Genomic DNA, 22,449 nt, shown 5'->3' with positions numbered 1-22,449 from the left:
AAAGCCTTGCTGGAGCTGCCTGGTGACATCAAACACATCCAGACATCCCCATCCTGGGCTGACTCCCTGCAGCACCACAGTTTTGTGGGGTTCTTCTAGCCCACTCCAAGGCTGGCTTTGGAGGACACACTCCAAGCTTGGGCCAGACCTCTATTTTCTATTTAGACAAGTATCTATGGCAACTGTGGGGCTATTTTAAACCATTCCCATTTAGCCACCTCCAGGCTGAATGTTAAACAGACACAAAACCCCAGCCCACCCCATCAGGCGCTCCTTTAACAGCCCAGGGTGTTTGACAGAGCAGGACGCTCCTGTCTGCTCCTCTCCCTTCTCCAGCAGAACATTCCAGTAAGGCTTCCTTTGCCCTCTCTAGTGACTTCTGTGGGGCTCAGAAAAAACAAAACAAAACAAAAAACAAAACAAAACAAAACAAAACAAAAAAAACCCCCAAAAAACAAACAAAAAAACACCCCTTGGTTTGGCTCTCATCCCCTCAAGCTGTCTGGTTCCTCTTTGGTTCTTCCTTGTTGCAGCGACCTCGGATGCTGCAGGTGCACCCAAGAAGAACTGCTGGGAGAGGTGTTCCCAGACCCCGCTGGGAGAGGTGTTCCCAGACCCTGCTGGGAGAGGAGAGGTGTTCCCAGACCCCGCTGGGAGAGGTGTTCCCAGACCCTGCTGGGAGAAGTGTTTCCGGGTCCCAGCCCCCCCACCACAGCCCGGCTGCTCTCCCACCCTGCCTGAGGGCCTTGGTGGCTGGGGAAGGACTGCAGGAGCAGTGGAGCAGAAACATGAACCACAGAATCCCAGAATGGGTTGGGTTGGAAGGGATCTCTGAAAGCCCTTCCAGTGCCACCCCTGCCATGGCAGGGACACCTCCCACTGTCCCAGGCTGCTCCAAGCCCTGTCCAGCCTGGCCTTGGGCACTGTCACGGATCCAGGGGCAGCCACAGCTGCTCTGGGCACCCTGTGCCAGGACCTGCCCACCCTCACAGGGAGCAATTCCTTCCAAACATCTCATCTAAACAGTAAAGTCTAATGAGTAGCTTTTAATTTGCTCTCTCCTTACAGTGTCAGTGCGTTTTGTTTGGTTTTAAACATTTGAGATTTAGTTTTTCTCTCTGAGGAAAACTGTGAGTCTCCTATTTTTCTAAAAAACATGTTTTAAATGAAAGTTGATGGCTTAGGGCAGCCACAGAGCTCCAGGGAATGGAACTTTAAAAATAACCTCATATACTGGATTATTTGAAACATGTTGTAGAATTTGGCACTCCTTTAATTTCGTAGGTGATGTCCAAGGCATACATTTCCATGCTGGGAAGAGTTATTAATTTTCTTTACAAGCACAACACCTGACAAACAACTTTAACCTCATTCTAGATTAACGCTCTTCCTTGCTCTGAATATGACTTGCCACAAAAGGCAGAAATCTGTCAAATTAATCCGTTTGCATAACTCACAATTATGGAAGAAAACTGCAGCTAAACAGGAAGCCAGGTGCAGTCTGTTTACACATCCCTGTTATCAAGCTACAGTCACAAATGCATCTGCAGTGCTGTGTTTGCTTTGCAAACCAGGCCCTACTTTTCATCACTTTGAGGATTTTCTGAGCCCTGGGGCTCAGCTCAGCTCCCCAAGCAAAGGTTCCCTGTTTCACCTCCCTTGACTTGACCTCCAGTGACCAACCCCTGGGGCTCTGCAGCACCTCATTTTTAAGGGACATGCCAAAATTTCTATCTGTCTATATTCCAAATGTTTACATTGAGCTAGCCAGCATTCCCACAGCACCATACACACCTGTGGAGAAATTCTGCCACTTCTAAACTCCTGCTTACAAAGGTTTTATTTTCAATTACATAAATTGTGGCAATAGCCATCACTGCTTCAGAACTGAACTCTCTCCTTCTTGACAGACTCATTCAGGGAAGGTGTTAGGAGCTATTTTAGCATCTGATGAAGGTGCATTTTTAATCCACACAAGTAGTTAAAAGCTGCTCAGCAGTTTGAAAGTTAACAACGAAGTCTTAGTACCAGCGAATAAGAAAAGAGGGCAAACAAGACAAAGGCATCTTCCAGCCTCAGCAGGCAGCTCCCCAGCACACACCTGAAGTTCCTCTGCACCTTTTTAAAGGCATTTGACACCAGTCACACACAACGTGCCCAGCAGAGTTGGCTGCATTGACACACCCATCCTGCACACTGTGGGTAATGTCTGTGCTGAACACCAGCTTTAACTCCTGTTCTAGGGCCCAGCCTGCACATCCACACATGAGGGCACAGCCAGGCCTCCGAGCTGGGCTGAGGGAGCCCACATGGAGCCACCTTCTCTAAATTACACCAAGATACTGAATTAATAAAGGTTAAACTTTACCTTCTCCGCCCCACGCGAGGCATGGCCAAACAAACCTGCACTGTACGCTAGAACTGATGGAGCAGCAGAGAGGGGACAGGCTATGAGAGCAGATAATTTGCTTTTCCTTCTTGGGAGAATGCACAGACAAGGCAACACATAGCCCATACTGAGAGTGCTGTGGGCTACTACAACAAAAACATCCTCAACACCCATTGCCAGCCTGGCTTCTCCTTGCACTGCACCAACACTTTCTCCCTCTGACTTGCCATGAGCTTTGGCAGCTTTCAGGTTCTGAATCTGGAGAGGATTCAAGCAGCAAAAGGAAAATCTCAGCAAGGTGGCAGCAAACAGCCAGCCAAAACAAATGAGAAGGGGTTAGGAAACCTCCCTGGTTCATCTTAGGGAACAGAATCAATCACCACGTCATAGCAGCATGGTCCCTGGCCCTCCAGGACATGGACTCTGTCCTGTACCTCGCAGGAGAGTGACAGAGAGAGAAGCTCTGAGGTCTTAGTTTCTAACCTTATTGATTCTTTGATTCTATTACATATATACATATTATATATACATATGTTTCTTGCCATTAAAATATAAAACAGGAAACTTGTGAGGATTTCTTCACTAATACCAGGACTACAGCAAACTAAGCCAAGATTTGCTTCAAGACAAGCATCATTCTGACCTAGTATGAATGCAGCACAAAAGGACAATTCTCATGCTATATACTTAGAAAACTGTGCAATTCCTCTGGGTCTAAAACTGACCATACAGCACAAAACTGACCATAGTCCAGATATTTATGTTCAAGGGCATGATTAACTTTCTGTGGGAGTCTGAAGCTGTCTGTGCCACATTTGAAAGAGAGCAGAGAATCTCAGTTCTGTGACCCTGGCAAGGGTGGGGAAAGCATATTAATCAATCAACACCATCTCCTCTTTCCCCAAGGAATGTGTTTGGTGATGCTGGATGAGCAGGCATCAAGTCCTTTCCTGCCTGTCATGGGAAGAGGAGCTCACTTGTGACCCTCAGCACCGTGTGGTGCCAGGGGCCCCGTGCTATCAACTGCATGGCCATAAATGTCCATTACCCACACATTCAGTTTGGGGAATTTACAAACAAAAGAGACAAATGGCTAAAATAATGTATTTATACAGTGATCATATGGTTTATGAGGTATTTGTTTACTATAGATTAACTCTAAGTTCTGGGAGAGGAATTTGAGTCTGACCAAAAAATATAACAAACAACTAAGTGCTTTGTTACTACAAGGGAACCCTTGTGAAGTGAGAGCAACTGCTGTATGCCTATGTGAGATGTAAGGAGTTCTTTCTTAAAGACAGCATTTAATTTTTAAAATTTCTGATGTTTAACAGTTGCCCTTCACCATTTTAAAGTAATGTCAGAGGAGCAATACAGCTAAAACGAGTGTGTACCTCACTGAAACTAATGGGGTTAACATGGAATTGACAAGACAGGGTCTGACCTTCAGGGTCTTTTTTCAAGGAACATTATTGACTCCATTTAAAAGCTGACTAACAAGCAAGCACTCTCTCTGAAATAGCAGGGTCAGATTTCAAAGCTGTGTAAATCTGTTCACCATACCAAGAGGAGACTTCAGTACTACCTAATAAAGGTCAGAACCCATGGTTGAAGGGTTTGTGCAGACAAACAGCAGTGCAGATGATGCACTGGCTCTCTGCATGGTCCAGAGTGGGAATGGGGACTTGGCACTGGAGGCTAAAGGAGACTGAGCCTCAGCCCTACAGTGCTGAACTGTTCATCCTCCCCAGAGGAGGGTACCAGTGCTCACTGCCCTATCTGCCACATGCCACAATTTCTCCGCATACCAAATTATTCACACTGGAAAGCAAATGTAACTGGCTTACTCCAAAAGCTCCTGTTCATTTTAACTGGCTGGTTACACTCCTCCAGAATAAGAAAACCAGCAGTGTAACTCTTTTTTCACCTCAGTTGGTTAGCTTCACGTGGTACCAGGGCAATGAGAGGCCCTGCCTGTCCCACAGCTTGTTCTTGGCCACTTTACAGCACAAACCTGCTCCTCTTGTCCTTGGGGGCCGAGGGTGAGGGAGAAAGAGCACAGACACCAACAGGAAGATTTTCCCAGGGCCATAGGCTGAGCAAGCCAAAAGTCTGTACTTCAAGAACACATGCAAAGCACATTCATCACTTTAAAGCATCGTCCAAAACTTCTGACACCACAGCACAAGATTTTGGAAAGTCTCTGCATTTATCTTCCACCAACAAAACCACCACAGTCAATCCAAATTGACTGAAATTCAACATTTATGGAACCTTCTAATGTAAAGCCAGCCATCACTGAATGTCACTACACTTTTCTTTTGATATCAATGCCATGAGTTCAGACAATGCTTATCAACTTTGATCCAGAACCAGGAAAAGTACAAATTTTATCATTATTACATGAGACATTACTTAAGTGCATGTTATCTTCAATGAAAACAGTTCCTCAGAGTGAATCTCTTACAAAATCATTCAGCTAGAACACTGTAGGTTTGAATCTGGAAATGAAAACTACTAGTAATACCATGCAAGGCAATTCCAACACCAGGAAAATTAATGAACATTGCAGAGGAAGGATTCTTGGATAAGAGGAAGAACTATATTAATCTTCAGCTGCTTATAGGCCATAAACAAGATGTTTTATAGACATAGCTGCAGAATTACAGCTGGGTGTAAGGAAGCTTTAAAGCCATCAGCTGGAAGCTTGGTAGCCAAACCCTGACAGCACTTGGCAGGGATGTGGGATGGGTGTAGGGCTCTCCGTGCCACCAAGTACACAGTGCATTGCCTTCACACTCTTATCCAGAAGCCTTCTCACAGTCATTATTAAAAGTAGAAGAAAGAAAAAAAAGACTCCGTAAACACCATTAAACGCACTCAGAGCTTCTTTTTCTGCTTGTTCAATGCAGAAGAGCTCTTTAACCTTATGGAAAGAACTGTAAGAAACCACCACTATATAAGCTCCATTTTCATGACAAAGATATGTTTTCACATATTTTCATTTTGTAGTCATGAAGTTCACTTTTGGAATGACAGACCAGACAAGTTTGGACACGAGTCCCCTCCAGACAAGGCTCTGTTCTCCCAGCTCGGCTGGCCGGAGCACAGGGTGTGCTTTGCTGTTCAGTGTTTGCTTTCCAGGGAATTCTCCTCCCCACCAAGGCAACGTTTGTGTGCCTGGAATGTCTCTTCCCTGTGCCATCACCATGCAGGAGGTTTGCTATTGAGTATAACAAATGCTGTGCTACAAACCACTGACAAAATGTAATGGGCTCCTAAGTCCCTGAAGGATGTCTACATCAGAATAAAAGAAGCACTTTTGCTGATTCACTTCACAAGATGTATAACTCACTAATATTAATCAATTTAACTTGCGCTCAGCAAGTAGTAGATACAATGTCTTTGAAGACCCAGACTGAAATTAACATAAAATAGTGAGAGGTTAGAAGAGAAGGAAACTGAGGTACAGACAGATGTTCTTGTTGCAAGAGCTCATTCATCTTCTCAATTTTTTTCCCTGCCTAGGAGCCAGCTCCAGTCAAACCCAGCTCCCCTGCTCCAAACACAGTTGATGCTGCTGCTTTCAGAGAATGTAATGAGGAGGTGAGTGCTATTACAGATCAGTGCCAGACTGGAGCCCTCACCCAGTGCTAGGGGGATTATTACACAAAAAGCATCTCAGTGCCATTCTGAGACCAGAATATATTGCATCACATTGGCTGAAAATTTTCTGGACCATGTAAGACATCCATGGAAGTTCCTTTTTTCACATCCCGTACTCTCTTCCTTTTCAACAGCGCTCACTGATGACCCTGTACTGAGCACACACTTGCTTTTCCAGTTGATTTAGATTTTGGTATCCTGTTGACTTCCCTTACACCAGCGGAGGCATGTCTGCCTGCATTTCTTTCCTTGAGCTCTCACAGAAGAGCTCCTGTACTGTAACCCAGTGTCTGGTGGCTAACACCAGGCTGCAGGGTCCCCACACCAAGTCCCCATGCTGGGCAGCAGCCCCCCCCCCCAGCTTCTAGAAACAACATTTCTACAGAGTGACCTCATACAAAATAAAGCTCATCCTGAGCAATCACCATCCTCACCCCTGAGCCATCCTCATGTGCCCAGTTCAGGTAACCTTGGTGGAAGGGTGTTCAGCACTAACACACACCTACTCCTTGGGCAGCACAGGTCACTGCAGCTGCAAGCAGTCATTTGCCCTGTGCATGGCAGCAGTAAGGCCATGAGATCTCATCTGATGACTTTCGTTATTTTTAAGATGTTTAGTTTACACACAGGAACAGCACACAAGAGCATCAACTTTTACACCTTTTAAAAGTTGCTGATGCAAATCCTCCCCTTTCAGGCAACTCTTTGTACTGTTAAAAGCTATTAAACCCAGAGCTATTGAAGCCATAAACGTTTATTTTAGTACTTGGTAATTCAAAACTACGGTCAAACAACTCTGAGCCCTTCTGAACACAATCGGCCTCCCTGTGGTTCACAACAGCACCACAAAAGCAAGCAGCACTCAGACACCAAGGGGAAGGAATTACTGCTCGGGGGTTTGTGTGAATGGCCCCATTTCTGGTGCAGGAAGGGTTGGAGAAACTGCAGCCAGAAGTGCAGCAGCTACGGCTGGAGAGGACAGGCAGGGCTGGAGAGGGCAGGGCAGGCAGGGCTGGAGAGGACAGGCAGGGCTGGAGAGGACAGGCAGGGCTGGAGAGGGGCAGGGCAGGCAGGGCTGGAGAGGACAGGCAGGGCTGGAGAGGGGCAGGGCAGGCAGGGCTGGAGAGGGGCAGGGCAGGCAGGGCTGGAGAGGGGCAGGGCAGGGCTGGAGAGGACAGGGCAGGCAGGGCTGGAGAGGGCAGGGCAGGCAGGGCTGGAGAGGGGCAGGGCAGGCAGGGCTGGAGAGGACAGGCAGGGCAGCCCCAGCACGAGCCCCTGCCCACCCTGGCTGCCGAGCCTCCCCTCCCACCCCACTGCACCCACCTGAGCCGCTGCCACCATCCCACAGCCACCCCATCACCATCAGAGCATCCCAGGATGGAGGGAAAGCAACAATTCCAGCAGGCAGTGACCGGCTGCAGGCACGATGACTCTGGAATGCTGCTGCTTACAAACCTGCAGGGTGCTTGGTGTGTCCCACACACCCACACACAGTGCTGGAGCAAGGCAGGTGGCTCCTGGGGGGCTCTGCAGCTCCCTGGCCCCTGGCAAAGGCAGGGAAGGAAAAAATGCAGAGGAGGTTTGCTGGCCCTAAATACAGCACAAATACTTCTTTCTCCTACCCCTTTCCCAGCCTTTGGCTGAGCATAAATACCCCCAGTGCTTCAGGATGACGATTTAGGACTTTCTGGTGGCTTTGGAAAGGAATTGGTCATCTCAAGCAGAGCAAAGCAGAGCACAGACAGACTGGGAACAGTCAAGAAAACATAAAACCCGCTCACACATAAGGGGATCTTTATAAAATTCCAATTACTTGCTGGCATGTTACCTAAGAATCCCTGAGAGGTAAGAGATATTGCTCGCTGTGAGGCCCGGGGTAATGAAATTACAAATCCTTTCATGAGTAAGCATATGCTAGAAAGCTACGTTTATTTGGCCTACATATTTGAAACTGTTCAAAAGGTTATTGTCTCACAAAATCTGGATCAGGAATTACTACTTATACTTTCCTTTCTCTAACAAGGAGCTATATTCAGAGTCAGTTTTAATGCCTCGGTGATTGATTAGAATAACAGACGCATTACTGCAAAGAAGTCTCATTGAAATTCTGTTTTCTGAAGGAGTATCAATCATGCATACAAAAAAAAATACACTCTCGGATACTCACTATAAATAGCCAGCAAATGGAGTACCCTCGAGAAACCTGGTGAGCCCAACAGCCTCGTGTGTTCAAGTGAGTAATTAATTTATACAAAAAAACTCCCATCTTATTTTATCTTATTTTCATACTTTGTCTGCAGCATGTTTGAATTTCAGAACTGAGATTCAATGTTTTTTTTGCCAACCATGGATGGAGCTGACTTTGCATAAATAACGATTTTTACCTCTACAGAACAGGTACATGAGATGGGCTTTCAAAGGCATTTTGATGTCATCCTAGGTTGGGTGCCCAACTCCAGTTGTATTATGGCAACAATTTGAGATTTAAGCTATCTTAGAACCTAAAGCCCCTGAAGGCAAGGATATCTGAAACCCCCCTGTGTTCAGTGTCCCTGTGGAAAGCCTGTCCCACGCAGGCACTGCCCTGGCTTTGTGCTGCAGGGAGGATGAGTCTCCCCCGCACGCCCCAGCCAGGTGTGAATGCTCCATCCTATTCCACTTTCAGTCATCCTCTGCACATTCCCTTGGTGCCAGCACTGAGAACAGTGGATTTCCTTATACAGAACACTCCCCGCCAGCTGTGTGAGGAACTCCCTGTGCTGCAGCACCAACAGCCCGGGGTATAATGCACTGTCAGCAGAGGAAGACTGACTGCACCTCAGCAGCACAAAGAGCTGGGTGTGGGACAAGAACTGTGCTCTTCAGAGGGTACTTAATGGAGGCAGGACTGGCAGGAGCTGCAGGAACACACGTTTGTCCCACCTTGTAGACTGTACCTGCCCGTTGTGGTCCCCAGTGATTCACACCGCAGGCAGCAGCTGCTACCTTAATTTTATGAGTAACACAGGAAGATGGAGAACCACCTTCTTACACATCTCTGTTTATGAGATTGGCAGGTACTGAGGTTTGAAAAGAAAAGAACTGAAGATCTAAGCATTTCTTAAATTATTTAGGCTCTTAGAAGTCGGCAGACACCTGACTATGACAGGCTACACAGCTTTTAGCAAAACATGGCACCCAGTCTTGGCACTCTGCATGCCAGGCTTGTGCCTGCATCACTGCACAGGTCTTTGAGCTTTAAAAAGGATCATCTAAACTATATTTTGTAACTAAGACCACTATTCAATATACAGCTATGGCTTAAAATACTTTTAAGATGAGAAACAAAACCCCATAAAAGCCTGACACAAAAGCATTGTAGCCAGGAGCTCATGATCTGTGGTTAATATCTCTGTTTTAGAAGGAAGATGCACATGAGGAATGGGAGAAGGATGGTGGTGGGGAGGGTTTGGGCTCTACAGGGGAATTCCTGCAAAGAATAACACTGCCCATGCAGAGCCTGCAGCTCTGAGAGGTGCCCTGAAGCCCAGCCAGGTGGAAAAGCAACAGCAGGATCTGACCCAGAGCAGCTCCCAAAACACAGCCAGGCAAGCAGCAGCCATGCAGCAACATGTCCAGAGCCATCACCCAGACTCAAACCCCAAAGCACCGGCACTGACCCCCAAAGCACGCCCCTGGCTAGGACACGTCTGGACACTAGGAATTCGGCTGCTGCCTGCGTGCCTGGGGCCCCCCAGCCCTGCTCCCATGCCTCACATGAGACTGCTCCCATCCCTCACAGGATGGGACTGCTCCCATCCCTCACACAGGATGGGACGGCTCCCATTCCTCACACAGGATGGGACTGCTCCCATCCCTCACATGGGACTGCTCCCAGGACTGGATACAGACCTAACGGAAAGCAAGAGCGTAGGAAGCAGAGAGCCAGGTCACATCTGGCTGTCTGTGCCTGCAGATTGGATAATCTGGCTACTGTTTATTGCAGAATCTGCAAACAGTTACTCTGAGTGCACTCCTCCGTATCATTTGGGTAGGTTTGGGATTTCCTTGCACCCTCTGCTCGCAAATCCATGCCTGAGGTGACAAGGGAAGGGCACAGGGAAGGCTGTGCACCAGCAGCTGTGAGGGAATCAGACCCTACATATCATACATAGGATGTTTTAATAGAAATGGTTGAATTATTTACATTTTTCCTTCTAAACAAGCATCTGGCTACCTAATAAAGTACAAAGGCCACTTCTGGGAGAACAGATAGACATTTTTTAATTTTATAGTATTTTAGTCTTCCTCTTTCTGCAAGTATCTCAAACTGCCTTATTTCGCATTCGTGCTGCCTCAGAACTCCAGCTACCAAAGGAACCACAGAACACTGTCATCCAGGGCTGTAATTCATGCTGATTCATTCTTGCTGGCCTAGAGGCTTTTTCTCCTTATACACCAGTCTCCTGAGGTTTATTTTTGTTCCTCAGATATCCTATTTTGAGGCCTCAAAGCTGATTTCTTCCTGTTACAGAAAGGACTGGGATTAGGTAGAGAACACAGGATTAAGCCTGAGGTAATTCAAGTAAAAATGAGACAACACTTCACCTGATAGCAAACAAATCTAACTAATTGCAAAGAGAGTTTGTTTCTGTAGGACGAGGCAAGCATTCTCTCCAGTGCTTTTTATGGTGGCAGTAAGAAGGACAAAGACTGGGTGTGCTCAGGGAATGCTTCCAAACCCTCACTGCAGGTCTGCTTTCACAGAGTCATAGAATATCCAAGAAGAGACCAAAAGGACCATCAAGTCCAACTCCTGGACCTGCACATGGATCTGTCTGCCCTCATTTCAGAAATTCAAGGTCATCTTTCTCCAGAAGTTTCAGAATCAGAAAACATTCAGCAGATGGGTGGGTTGGAATCTCAGCTACATCCTCAGAAGTTTCACAGGAGCCTCCCACAGAAGCTCCTGCCTGGGCAGAATTCACCTGCAATAAATGACACTCTCACATGCACTGATCTCAGCTCCCAAATTGGTGCAATTCACTCCAGTTCAAGAACAATTATCTTTGTCTCTAAAAGCCACCATGGTAAAAAAAATCACCAGTTGTGGAGTAGTTTAAGTGGAAAAACACCTCCACTCTGAAACATGACAGGTCCAGCTAGATCCAAACTGCTGCTGAGCCTGCCAAAACCAGAATGCAAATGATAAAACATTCACAGTGAGTCTGCTTGCTACCTGAGTTACATTTGTCCAAGGAACAGCACTCTACTGCCAGAGCATGGGGAAATGGAAGAAAGAGGGAAAATCATAACAGAATTTGACACTAAGTTCTTGAAATATGTTTTAGTCAGCCCTGCCCTGATCAGGGCATTTTTACAATGAGGAAATAGGCAATACAGAAATTAAAATTCCCCCCGTCTGCTGCTCTTGCAGTAAGTGACAGGGTAAGATCAATGTTTGGAGAGAGACTGTATAAAGAGAACAGTCTCCATTAATCTCCTCCCTTCCCATGGTGACAGCACTTAATTTGCACTTTCTCAGCTGAGTAATTACCTCTGCTGTACACTTACAGCTCCTTTAGGACCGGAGTAGCTGATGTGAACACAGGGCAATACTACAGATGAAAAACAATGCTAAAAAGAAGAAAAAAAACCAAACCACGAAATTAACCTTTCCTGAGTACCAAAGTGTTCCATGTTGTTTCCACCATTAGATTACGTATGAACCAGCAAAGATCTGGGAGATGAAAACTCAGCTACATATAAAACCAAAGTGAGTTATGTAAAATACAAGTAATGAAGCCAAGTTTTTAACCAAAGGCATCAGGACTCAAGCACAGCAGAATTCTGGGGCCAGGATACAGCTAAACAGGAAGAACAAATGCAACAGCCATCTAACTTGAGCTGAAAGCCTCTCTGGAAGCTCCCAAACTTTCTAAACTCTGGGGGAAAAGAAACACTAAACAAAACATAAAAATAAATCTAGAATGGCCATAGAGTCACAGAAATGCACCCCAGAGCCCTGAGAGCTGGTCGAACGGAACCTTGCACACTGCCAGAGCGGCTGCAGCCTCATTAGGGAACAGCACAACAACCCCACAGGCTCTGAAAATCAGGGGATTGATGTAGTTTATACCATGCTGACAATTCCTGAAGGGAGAAAAGAAGTTATTTGGCAATTCTGGTAGCTTTTGTCATTTTATAGTTGGAAATACATGCACAAAATTTATGTTTTCTTTCTGTATCTGTAGGCGAGATTAATTTTTCTTTCAAGTCTGACTAATATCTTCACTCCCCCTCCACCACTGGCTCTGGAGTCACCAAAGACACAAGATGTATGTGTTTTATTACTTGAAACATATGGAGCTACTCCCATGAATCACAACCATGTCAATTAAAATAGCAGAACGAGTGGAAGCACTGCTATTCCTAGGCACAAGCACTGGTCACGGCAAAAGAGAGCCCTCATTTTGGGAGAGGGTGCTGTAGTTCCATACAGATCTTCCACCAATATTCCTGATGGGAATGGTGGGGCAGGTCACCTGTCAGTGAATGTGGGTGATGGACATGGTGTGGTGGCACCAGTGCTGGCTCCCAAAACATGCAGGAGCTCCGTGGGGCAGGGAAGCAGCAGCCTTGGAGCTGCAGCATCTACAGTCAGTCAGAGAGTTGTGCGCTCCCACAGAACATTTATTTCTCATTTCTATCTCTGCAATATTTAAAGAAAATCGCAGGTATTTCAGCTAAGGGGAAAATGGCACCCAGTGATTCCCAAGCCTGCTTCTGCCAGCTGAACAATTCATGCCTGACATGCCATCCATCACATCTTGCCCCAGGCACCTCAACCTAAACCATCCCCCAACCAGACCTGTCTCTGCCAAGCAGTTCCCAGGAATCACAGACTGCAAATCACCCAAGCAGACTCCAAAATTCAGTAGTTAGTTCTGCTGTTGAACACTTTCACCCCAACAGACTTTCTTAAACCCTCTCATTGAAAATTTCAGGGTGCTCCACCCATTTCTCCTTTTTTGAAAGAAGAAAAGGAAATTTTATTAAAAAAAAAATCTTCCTTAAAGTTACATCAGGAAACAGGTTATTGTGTGTCAGTCCTAATTCAGGCCATGTATCATACACAGCCTTGGTGCACGGCTCATATTTTGAAGGAGGCTGAAGCAAATAAAAGGGAAGTCAAAGGAAAAGGAAAAAGCTGCCATCTCCATCCATGGATCTGGCACACTTTCTGTTTGAACAGCCACGAGGAGCTGTGTGTGTTGAGACTTAGAATCTGAGCTCCAAATCTGCTCTCCTCCTCCCATCTGTCTTAAACTTCTCCAGGAGATGGACTGGACAGCTCAAGATTTAACGGCTACCACACAGCCCAGGAGAAATGCCACTGCCCAGGGACTCATCAATATTCTCTGCAAGCATCCTCCAGCTGAGTCTTGGGAGAACATTTTGTGCCACATCTTGAAAGAGGAGGTACTGCTCCTGATTTGATGAAAAATGAATTGCAAATATGAGCTGTATATGTGCTAATTTACATCAATGAAGTTTGCATTCATTACAGTAATGAGCATTGCATAAAGTGTATAATCAACATTCCCTGCAGATGTCAAGAGGAATCCAGAGGCAGGGAGGAAAATACATATACTTGCCACAGCTGAGCATAAACATCATAAACTTCCAGACCCATGAAAACATAAAGCAAGAGAGAGCCCTTTTTCTCCCTACTAGTCCTCAGGGGTATTTGAGTGTATCTCTTGAGTTCTTGAACTAATGAGCGTACAACCATGAGATAAGTATTATAAGTACTCTAAATATTTTTATTTAGAAAGTGAAAGCACAACTGTTTCACTTCCTTTCCACAAGAAGACTAAAGGTACAAATGTGATTACACTGAGTGAGTAACTGGAGATAACTAATTAAATCCTTCTATGAAGAGGAAGATGTTTCTTTAACATCACAACAGAAGTTAAAAGCAATTTAATTAAAATGCCAGAGTTTAATAAATCATCATCTGAAATAAAGTTAAAATACCAGAAAACCCCATCCACTGTCTGTGAAATCAAAACAAGGTGGGTAACAGTGAAATGGTACCTGTTCTATGAAAGGAAACACAAACCACCTCCTGAGGGGATGGAAGAAAGGTTGGTGGTGGTTTGGTTGATTTCAAGGCCATGTGCAACAGTAAGAACAACACAGCAGAGAATGAGCACCAATGTTACCACGAGTAAGAGCACACTAGACACTGGAACTGGAGTTGTTCTTACCTTCTGGCAGCCTGGGGTTAGCGTGGATGGAGTTGGGGTCCCCGTCCTCCTCGGGATGGTACCGGTACAGCGTCTGCGACTGCTTTGGGGAGGACTGGCTGCGGTCTTCCTTCAGAGCAACAGGAGGAGAGGTTGTAGCACTGAACTTCACCTTGGGGAAATCATTCCCCTCGAGGCTTTCATGGGATGATCTTGCTGTGCTTGGCTCCGTAAAGTTCACCTCTTTCAGGCCCTGATACATGCTATTCTCTGGCTCTTCCTTCCTGGCATGCTTTTTCATTTTCGAGTGGGGGGCTCTTTCTTGCTCGTGCCTCTCTTTGTTCCCTTTAGGTCTCCTCTCCAACTCCTCCAGGTGCTGGGGTGCCTCGGTGGTGGCCGTGGTGTGCTGGGGAGGAGCCCTGGTGGTGGCTGGTGCCTCCTTGTGTGTCACCTGCCGGAGGGAGGGTGCCGTGGTGCGGGGCAGCCTGCGGCGCTCGCCGCGCTCCGTGGCACCACGGATCTCAGCAGGGTCCCGGAGCACCGGGGAGGTGCTGGGCACCGCCGTGCCCTCGGTGTGGGTATCAGCTGGGGCCGGCGCCGAGGGAGCCACGCTGGCCGCCAGGTAGTCATAGTCCTCACCCTGCTCCTGGCTGAGGTTCTCGTGCTCCAGGTGGGACGAGTAACTCCTGTACTTCTTTGGAGACTCCACCTGGGTGTTGTCTCCCTCGGAGGCCTCCTGGTCGTAGCTGTAGGGATCATCGTAGTGCCGCTCGGGCTCGCCGTCCTCGGCGTCCCCCGGGCTGGCCGTATTCAAGGAGAACGTGTCGCAGTCCGGCAGCTGGTAGCACATTAGCTCCCCGCCAGCATTGGGGCAGTGGCAAACCTTGCAGGGGGGCATGTGGAAGGTGTGCCCTGCCACGTACTTCTGTCCCTCGTGCAGGCAGCCGATGCGGCCGCACTGGGGACACCCGTCCGCCGGCACCACTGCGTCGATGCAGTTCGGGGGCAGCTCCGGGCACAGCATGAACTGGCAGCTGATCTTGCCCCCTCCCTTGGGGCACGAGCACTCAGTGCTGCCGAAGTCCACGAAGTAGGACTGTCCCTCGGGCACCTTGCCGTTGACGAAGCCCACGTTGACGCAGTCATAGTACTGGTAGCCCTCGCAGGTGCAGCCGTGCTGCAGGCATGTGGCGCAGCACTCGCCGGGCTCCAGCACATCCTCGATGCAGTTCTCCAGGGCCTGGCACTCGGCGCCTGTGCAGTCCCTCTGTGCCTGGCAGCCACCCGTGCACAGCAGCACCAGGAGCAGGGCATTCCAAGGGCTCTGCTGCCAGCTCCGGGCCCTGGCCATCGTCTTCCTGAAGGAACGCAGCTCCGCTCCAACCTCGCACGTTCAGCCTTGGCTGCTCTCCTGGACGGCTGGGGCTTCAGCTCCGAATCTGCAGCGGCCTCCTAAGTTACCTTTTCTCATAGATCCTGGAGTTATGAAAGAAAACTCTGTTAAAGACTACACTCAGCACATATCCTGTTAAACATTAGAGGTCTTTAAAAGTTGGGACGAAATCCAACATCTGGAAACCTAAGGACAAAAATTAATCATAATGTCTTCCAAGCATTGGAGGCACTAAGTTTGGAGCTGGATGCTTCCCCCACCCTTGTTCTGAAAAAAAAAGGAAGAAAAAATGGTTGTGACTGCTCTGTTTTGAATCTGTTGACAAAACATATATATTTCAATAAAAGGAAGGCCCTTCTTTATACTTCAATGCCTTTTTGTTAATCTTTCCAGCTAAAAAGATTTTTTGGCAGAGAATAAGTAAATACACTGTTCTTCCTCTGCAGATATGAGCTTAAGATAATTATTCTTTATGTTTTAATTACAAAGACTCAAATCTTAAGGAATTTTTATAGACAAAACTTAGCCTTGGGACGTGAGAATTTGTCTGTACACATGTTAACTCAAAATCTGGATTTTTTCTGCCTCCTACCCCCACTGAGCAATCTCTTGCACTTCAGTCTTCAGCATTAAGAGTTATTTCTTTGCTCCAGCAGGGCTAAAATAGAACTTCTTTGTGTGTTGTGGTTACTTTGTGGTTACACATCATACTAACTATCCTGTAATACATATTAAGGGCCGGATCCTCTGCTCACAGAGGTTGGCACAGCTCCACAGCAGGACTGTGGTGCACAGAGGGATTGACTCCAACTTCACTGGAGGACATTTACAACAACTGAGGGCGTGCCATCGCTGGCAACCACTTCTTTTAGTTTTGACACCACCAGCAATACTTTTTAATGAATACTAAATACTATACTATACTATGAACACACAACATACATCTATACGTACATGAACTGCCATAACAACACTGTTAAAATGCCTTGAAGAACAGAAAATTGTTTGCTTTTTAATTACTAAGCCCTTTGAGCATCAAAAAGTTCAAGGGTTAATCTGCTGTTGTTCTTTATATCAAAATTATGCCCACAAAGCTACACAATTAACACGAAAAACCACTTAGAACAAAAAAACAATTTGCCTATAGAAATTTTATAGAACCATCAATCTGATTATTTTCCCAGGACCCCTCCCATCATCGAAAAAACAACAACCCTGAAACATTTATCTAGGGGGTAAAATACAGCCACATCACCCAGAACAATGAACCACACACGCAACAGGAGTTGTGCCAGAAAATCCATTCAGAAAGATTACTTCTCCCATTCAAAGGGGGCTTCCAACAAGTCTGCTCAGCCCCTCTGGCAAGAGGCCAGGCTATGGGAAATGCATGCCTGTTCTGATAAGATACGGACAAATCGTGCTAAGAATTTCCACAGTTCTGCCCTGGAATCCCAATTACTTCAGTACCTTATACAGAGACAGAATTCTTACAAATGTCCTACTACTAATTTGAGAATATTAGCTGAGTGTGTTAAAGGAGAGTGACTGAAAAATAAATTTGTCAGAAAATACAATAATAGCTTGGAACAATTTCACTTTTTCAGAATCTCACTGCTCTCAAAACCAGGCTATTTCTCATGAAGGAGAATTTTCAATATGTGGTGCTGAAATTAATACTTCAGAACACAGCCTGGGAATTAATAATTCATCCTGCTTTCAGCAGCTTTTCCAGGTACTCCAAATTTGTAATTGTTACATTGCTGTAGCTGAGAAATAATGGGAGGACAACTACAGGTGACTTCTGTAAGGGGCTCACAGCAGGATTTTGTCACATTCCCTCCTGTGGTACCTCCTGGCTGTGATGCCTCAGTGCAAAACCCATGGGGAAGCAGCTGAGCTCCACTCTGCCCTGGCCATATTCCCTTTTTTACATCAGGCTTCCCAGAGAGCCCCAGAACAAAGCATGGCCATGTGGGTGTCAGAGGCACAGGTCTGGCAGCCTCAGTGTGCACCTGGGCAGGGCCAGGCATCACCTGTGGGACAGGTAAGGGGTGAGCTGCTGTGAACACCCCCAGCCCAGCCAGCCCATGCTGGGGCACAGCTCCAGGTAAATGGTTCCTAAAACATCTCAGGCACACGCTCAAACTCCCAAAAGAAACCCCTGTGCTGAAGCAAGAGGCAGAAAGCAGTCATCCCTCACAGGGAGAGTGTTCAAGGACAGCTGAGGGTTTATCACAGGGCAGTCCTGCTTTGGAGAAAGGAGCTGCTCCCCTGTGCTGTCACCCCTGCCCCCCTCACCCCCACCCATTTCTGTCCAAGGGTTTGTTTGCTTGCCTGGGTCACCGCCAGTCCTTCCTCTGTTCCCATCCTTGCTCCCTTGCCTCTCACCCACAGAGAGCTCATGGCCAGCCCTGTCCCTGCCTCTCACACTTCCTGCTCCGTGCCCTGCTCAGCCCCCGTGCCTTCCTCTTCCCACCATTTCCACACCCCTCAGCATCTGGGTTTTCAGGCTGAACTGATAAGGCTGAAATCCTTATAAGCCCTTACTCCATGAATGAGACCACAACCTTCCCTTTCCTCAGGCTCACTTTCCTTCCTCAGAGGCTCCTTGTTTTTGGTGCAATGACTCCAACAAAAAAGTATCTTTTTATTCCTTTAAACCACTGTGTTTCCCTGTGCTTTCTCCATCTGTTTCCCACGCCCATCAGTCCCCCCAAACCATAAATTCACATATCAAAGAAACAGCCTCTACTTCAGGCACAGAGAAAAACATCTTTGAGGGAAGCACAGACAGGGCTGCTGAGCCCCCATCCCTGCACACAAAGCTGTGCTCCTGCCAGCCCCCGCAGCTGATGTGCTCCACTCTGGACCCCTGCCCTGCCTCAACACTGCAACGATGCTCTGGAGACAGCAGCTCATTACTGGGGAATGGCATCAAAAGCTGGAGCTGTAAATAAAGGTCTCTAAACCAAGAGAGTAAAAACAATACACTATCTCTGCAGGACAGGGGAGTTTAATACCAGCAGATGTTATTGCGATAATTTGTTTCCATTAACTATTTTAATGCTTTCCTTGATGTCCTTTTACACAGCTGGGGCAATACACAAGGGCTTCACTAAAATGAGAATTGGTTCTTTGTGCTCTCACCAATGTCCTTCGCCCACTCTTACCAATGTCACTAACTTCTGCTGTTCCGTTGAGTGACAAATTATGCCCTGCACACCTAAAATAAAAGTATTTCAAAGGCCCTGTTGAAAGCTTTACAGAGCTCTATAGCAAGGGAACCATGTGCCAGCTGTGCCAGTCTTCATGCACTGCTTCATGTCCCAGGAGAATTCCATTCATGTCCATTGTGGAATTTCCTAACTTGTATATCCTGCTCTACTTTAGTTCAAGGGCTGACCCTGTTGGCTTCACCGGGTTTTACTGGGCCATTATTAAAGAAGTTGTTGCCATTCCTATGCTCGTAATACCTCCTGAGCAAGCAGGAGTGCCCATGCAAGAGAGGGGGAGATGCTCTGGACTGAGAGTGAGTCCCTCAAATTCTACCCACTTAAACATGTGAGGTAAACCAGCAGTAAATGGAGGGTGGTCACACTGCTGCAGTTCCTTATGCCTCAATCCCTTCTTTAAAAAGTATTCCTAGGAAAGCAGAGTAAAGACACCTTATGGAAAACCAGCTTTAAAAACAGTCCAAATAAGCATGAACTGCAGGCACACATTTTCATGGGAAAAGAAAGCAGATGAACCCAGTATCTGTGTGATGGGACATCCAAGGCTAACAGCAGCAGCCATCAAAATCGTAACTAGTCCTGGCTGAAAAACACCATATTCCCGTCTCCTGGCAGGGGAATAAAACAAGATTTCAAGATGCTTATTTCAATTCGGTTTAGGGCCAAAAAGTTATAAATTTTGACATTTTTGCAAAACAATATACTCCAAGTGATTTACTTCATTCAAAGCCATAACATAAAACCAAAAGGAAGAATGTTGACTTGATTAAAATTGTTCAGTCGTATTACTCTAAAATGTTGATGAAACCAGTGTGTTCCCACAGAAGATCTAGACATTTTAAATGTGCAACTTCTTTAAATTAAGAGGAGCATTTTATTAGGAGATTCTTTTTCCAGATGGTTTCATTTCAGTGCTGAACCAGAAAGCTTATTTTAGGTAAGCAGAGGTGACAGGAGGCACTCTCCTTCAAAGATTTCACCCAAAGACAATGTCTCTGTGTGAAGGGTGCCCCACAGACATAGAGAAGGTGGGCACATGTGGAAGAGATGCCACAGGAGCAACACAGGAGCATTCTGCCAAATGTTCACTGAACAAAAGGAGGCAGCCATTTATAAACAAAAAGCAGTAAAGAGAATAAATCCAGTGCATTGTAGGAGAACCCACAGACTTCCACCTTTAAGATGTACCTGCGATTTCAACAGCTGCAGATCCCTGTGAAGGGGTTTAGACAGAACAATTCTTTTCTCCGTCCCACCTCTCAGTCCCTCACTAAATTGCCATTTTCAAGGACAACAGTAACAGAAATGCTGGTGTGATCTGTATCTTCTACTTTTGAGAGTGAGCAGGGCCAGATGCCAGGCTGATGTAAGAGCAGAAGGTGGCAGCCACCTGTGCAATCCCTCTGCTGGGTACCGGGAGCACACGCCCTGCTGGGTGTAACTGAGGGGCAGCCCCCGAGCCTGCCCAGGAATCCACACCTAAGGTTCAGATACACAAAGAAAAAACCTGTGGGAAAGCCAGCGCAGGGCTGGCACTCACCACCTGTGCACAAAGCAAGTTCATCAGCCATGAACCATTCTCCTGCCTTCCCAGTGCCAGCCAGCTGAAATTGGCCCTGCAAGTTCAAGTTGTACATGAGCAGGGACCAAACACAGCCCTGCTCTGTGGCGGTCAATCTTTTGGTGAAGCTGAATCTCCCTCACAGAGATGAAAGCTCTGCAGAAAGCAGGGCAGCAGGCAGAAGCACATGTGCACAGCCGTCCCGAGGAGCAAGGGGAAATGTATTTCCCCAGTCAGAGCATTTTCACACCTCTCCCCAGCCAGAGCTCCGGGCTGCTGCAGCTGCCAGCAGCTCTCCCTGCCTGCGGTCACAGTTTAGACTGAGGGAGGAAGAAGGGAGGGGACGGAAGGAAACAACAATTTTAAAACAATCCCTTTTAAATGCAAGGGAAAATGGAAATTTGTGAGAGCATTTTGTATGAAAACCAGAAAAACCCCTAAACCCAGTAACTCCTGACTGGACTGTGCCAGCCCATGGATTAGATCTTCCCTTCACACCCTCTCAATCCGGAAACTTGTGATCTCACCAGGCGCTGGAAGGGATGGCTGCTGGAAGGGACTGCTGCTCTCCTCGCAGAGGGAACTGCAGAGCTGTTCACCGGCAGGATGAATGAAAAGAGAGAAGTGTTTCCATCACTGCTCTTATGCAACATTCAGGCCCAGGGCCCATCATCTCTGCCTGCAAATTACTGGAATCTGAGCTGAGCTGAACCCCTGTGTTGGGCAGAAGGAGCAGAGGGGAAGGATGAACCTCAGGGTAAATCCCAATCCAACAGGCTGTTTTTTGTTATTGAAAGTAAAGCACTCAGGAGTTGTCAACTCTCTGGTTCTTGGCTAAACAAGCCTGTGTTCAGGAGTCATAGCTTTTGCAGGCAGTTTTCCTCAGGTTTGTTTTCAATAGGAAATCAGTTATCATTAACCCCCTTTTCATGGAAAAGCTTTTAAAAATGGACATTTGGGAGTCTGGAGGATTTTTACTTAATTCAACAGCGAACTCAAGAGGAGACAAACAAGAAGAAAGCAGGATGGGATCAAAACTCACACAACAGCCTCCCAAAAGAACTCCGATAAGAACTCCCTTCCCAGCAGAAGCGCCCTCAGGCAGAGATGCTCCAGAAGCTTCCCAGGACATTCCCCACGCTCAAATCCAAACAGGAACCTGACACACTGCAGTAATGGAAAGGCATCACCCGAGGTATTTCAGCTGAAGTAGCCAAGCATTAACAGAAGTGACCAGGCAGCTCTGGGACTTATTCTTCCACAATGTGCCGGGTTTGAAGGCTTTCTGAAGTCCAGGAGAGCAAAGGCAGCCTTTTTCCAAGGGAATGACAGAGCCAGGGAGGGGAGAATCATGTCTTGGGGCTGTTGTGTCAGTGCTCTCCTTCAGCCCAGCCCAGCAAAACAGGGCAGGTTCTTGGCTTCCAGAGGAGTGACATTCTGTGTCATCGGGAGTTGCCGGTGCAGCAGATCCAAAGTGACCCAGTGGGAGCACAGCAGCTGCCCAGGAGTCGGAGAGGAAGGGCTCACATGGGACACAGGGACCAGAGCAGCAGGGACAGGCCCAGGACTCTGCCACGGGGAGCCTGACAAACCCACCATGGGATCCCTGACAAACTGACCACGGCCAGGCTCCTCTCTGGACAATGCACAGGAGGCTCAGCAAGTCCTGACAGCTGGGCCAGGGTCACAGCTCTGCTGCACAAGGAGCCAAACTCTTACACTGGAGTGAAAATAAATGTGTGTGCTATTGATACACCTTTTTTTTTCCTTCTTTTTACATCACCAAGTTTCAGGTGACTATATATACTCCTCAAAAACACAATTAAATAATCCAGCTATTTCCACACCAGCCAAAGAAATCTGGGAAAAGATTAAAGCAAACTCAGCAACAGCCACTCAAAAATGTTTCCCAAGGCACAGCCAACAAAAACTTGTCAAAGCTCATAAGTTATGAACTAATTTGCACAGGGAGA

The 22,449-nt window shown here is 47.0% G+C and overlaps 1 protein-coding gene across 5 annotated transcripts in view; it reads right to left on the bottom strand.

Annotated features, from left to right (window-relative positions):
- The window catches only part of FBLN2 (fibulin 2), an 89,822-nt gene that overhangs the window by 49,684 nt on the left and 17,689 nt on the right, over positions 1-22,449 (bottom strand). For all 5 annotated transcript variants that reach the window (XM_041459122.1, XM_041459124.1, XM_041459123.1 and 2 more), the window contains exon 2: positions 14,308-15,762. In XM_041459122.1, coding sequence (XP_041315056.1) covers positions 14,308-15,637 — 1,330 coding nt within the window. In that variant the 5' untranslated portion in view covers positions 15,638-15,762. The remainder of the gene's footprint in view (positions 1-14,307; positions 15,763-22,449) is intronic.

The sequence above is a fragment of the Pyrgilauda ruficollis genome, unplaced genomic scaffold (assembly GCF_017590135.1).
Source record: "Pyrgilauda ruficollis isolate IOZ18807 unplaced genomic scaffold, ASM1759013v1 scaffold131, whole genome shotgun sequence".
NCBI classification, from domain to species: domain Eukaryota; kingdom Metazoa; phylum Chordata; class Aves; order Passeriformes; family Passeridae; genus Pyrgilauda; species Pyrgilauda ruficollis.
The sequence above is the reverse complement of the archived record's forward strand: the minus strand, read 5'-3'. Positions and strand labels throughout refer to the sequence as shown.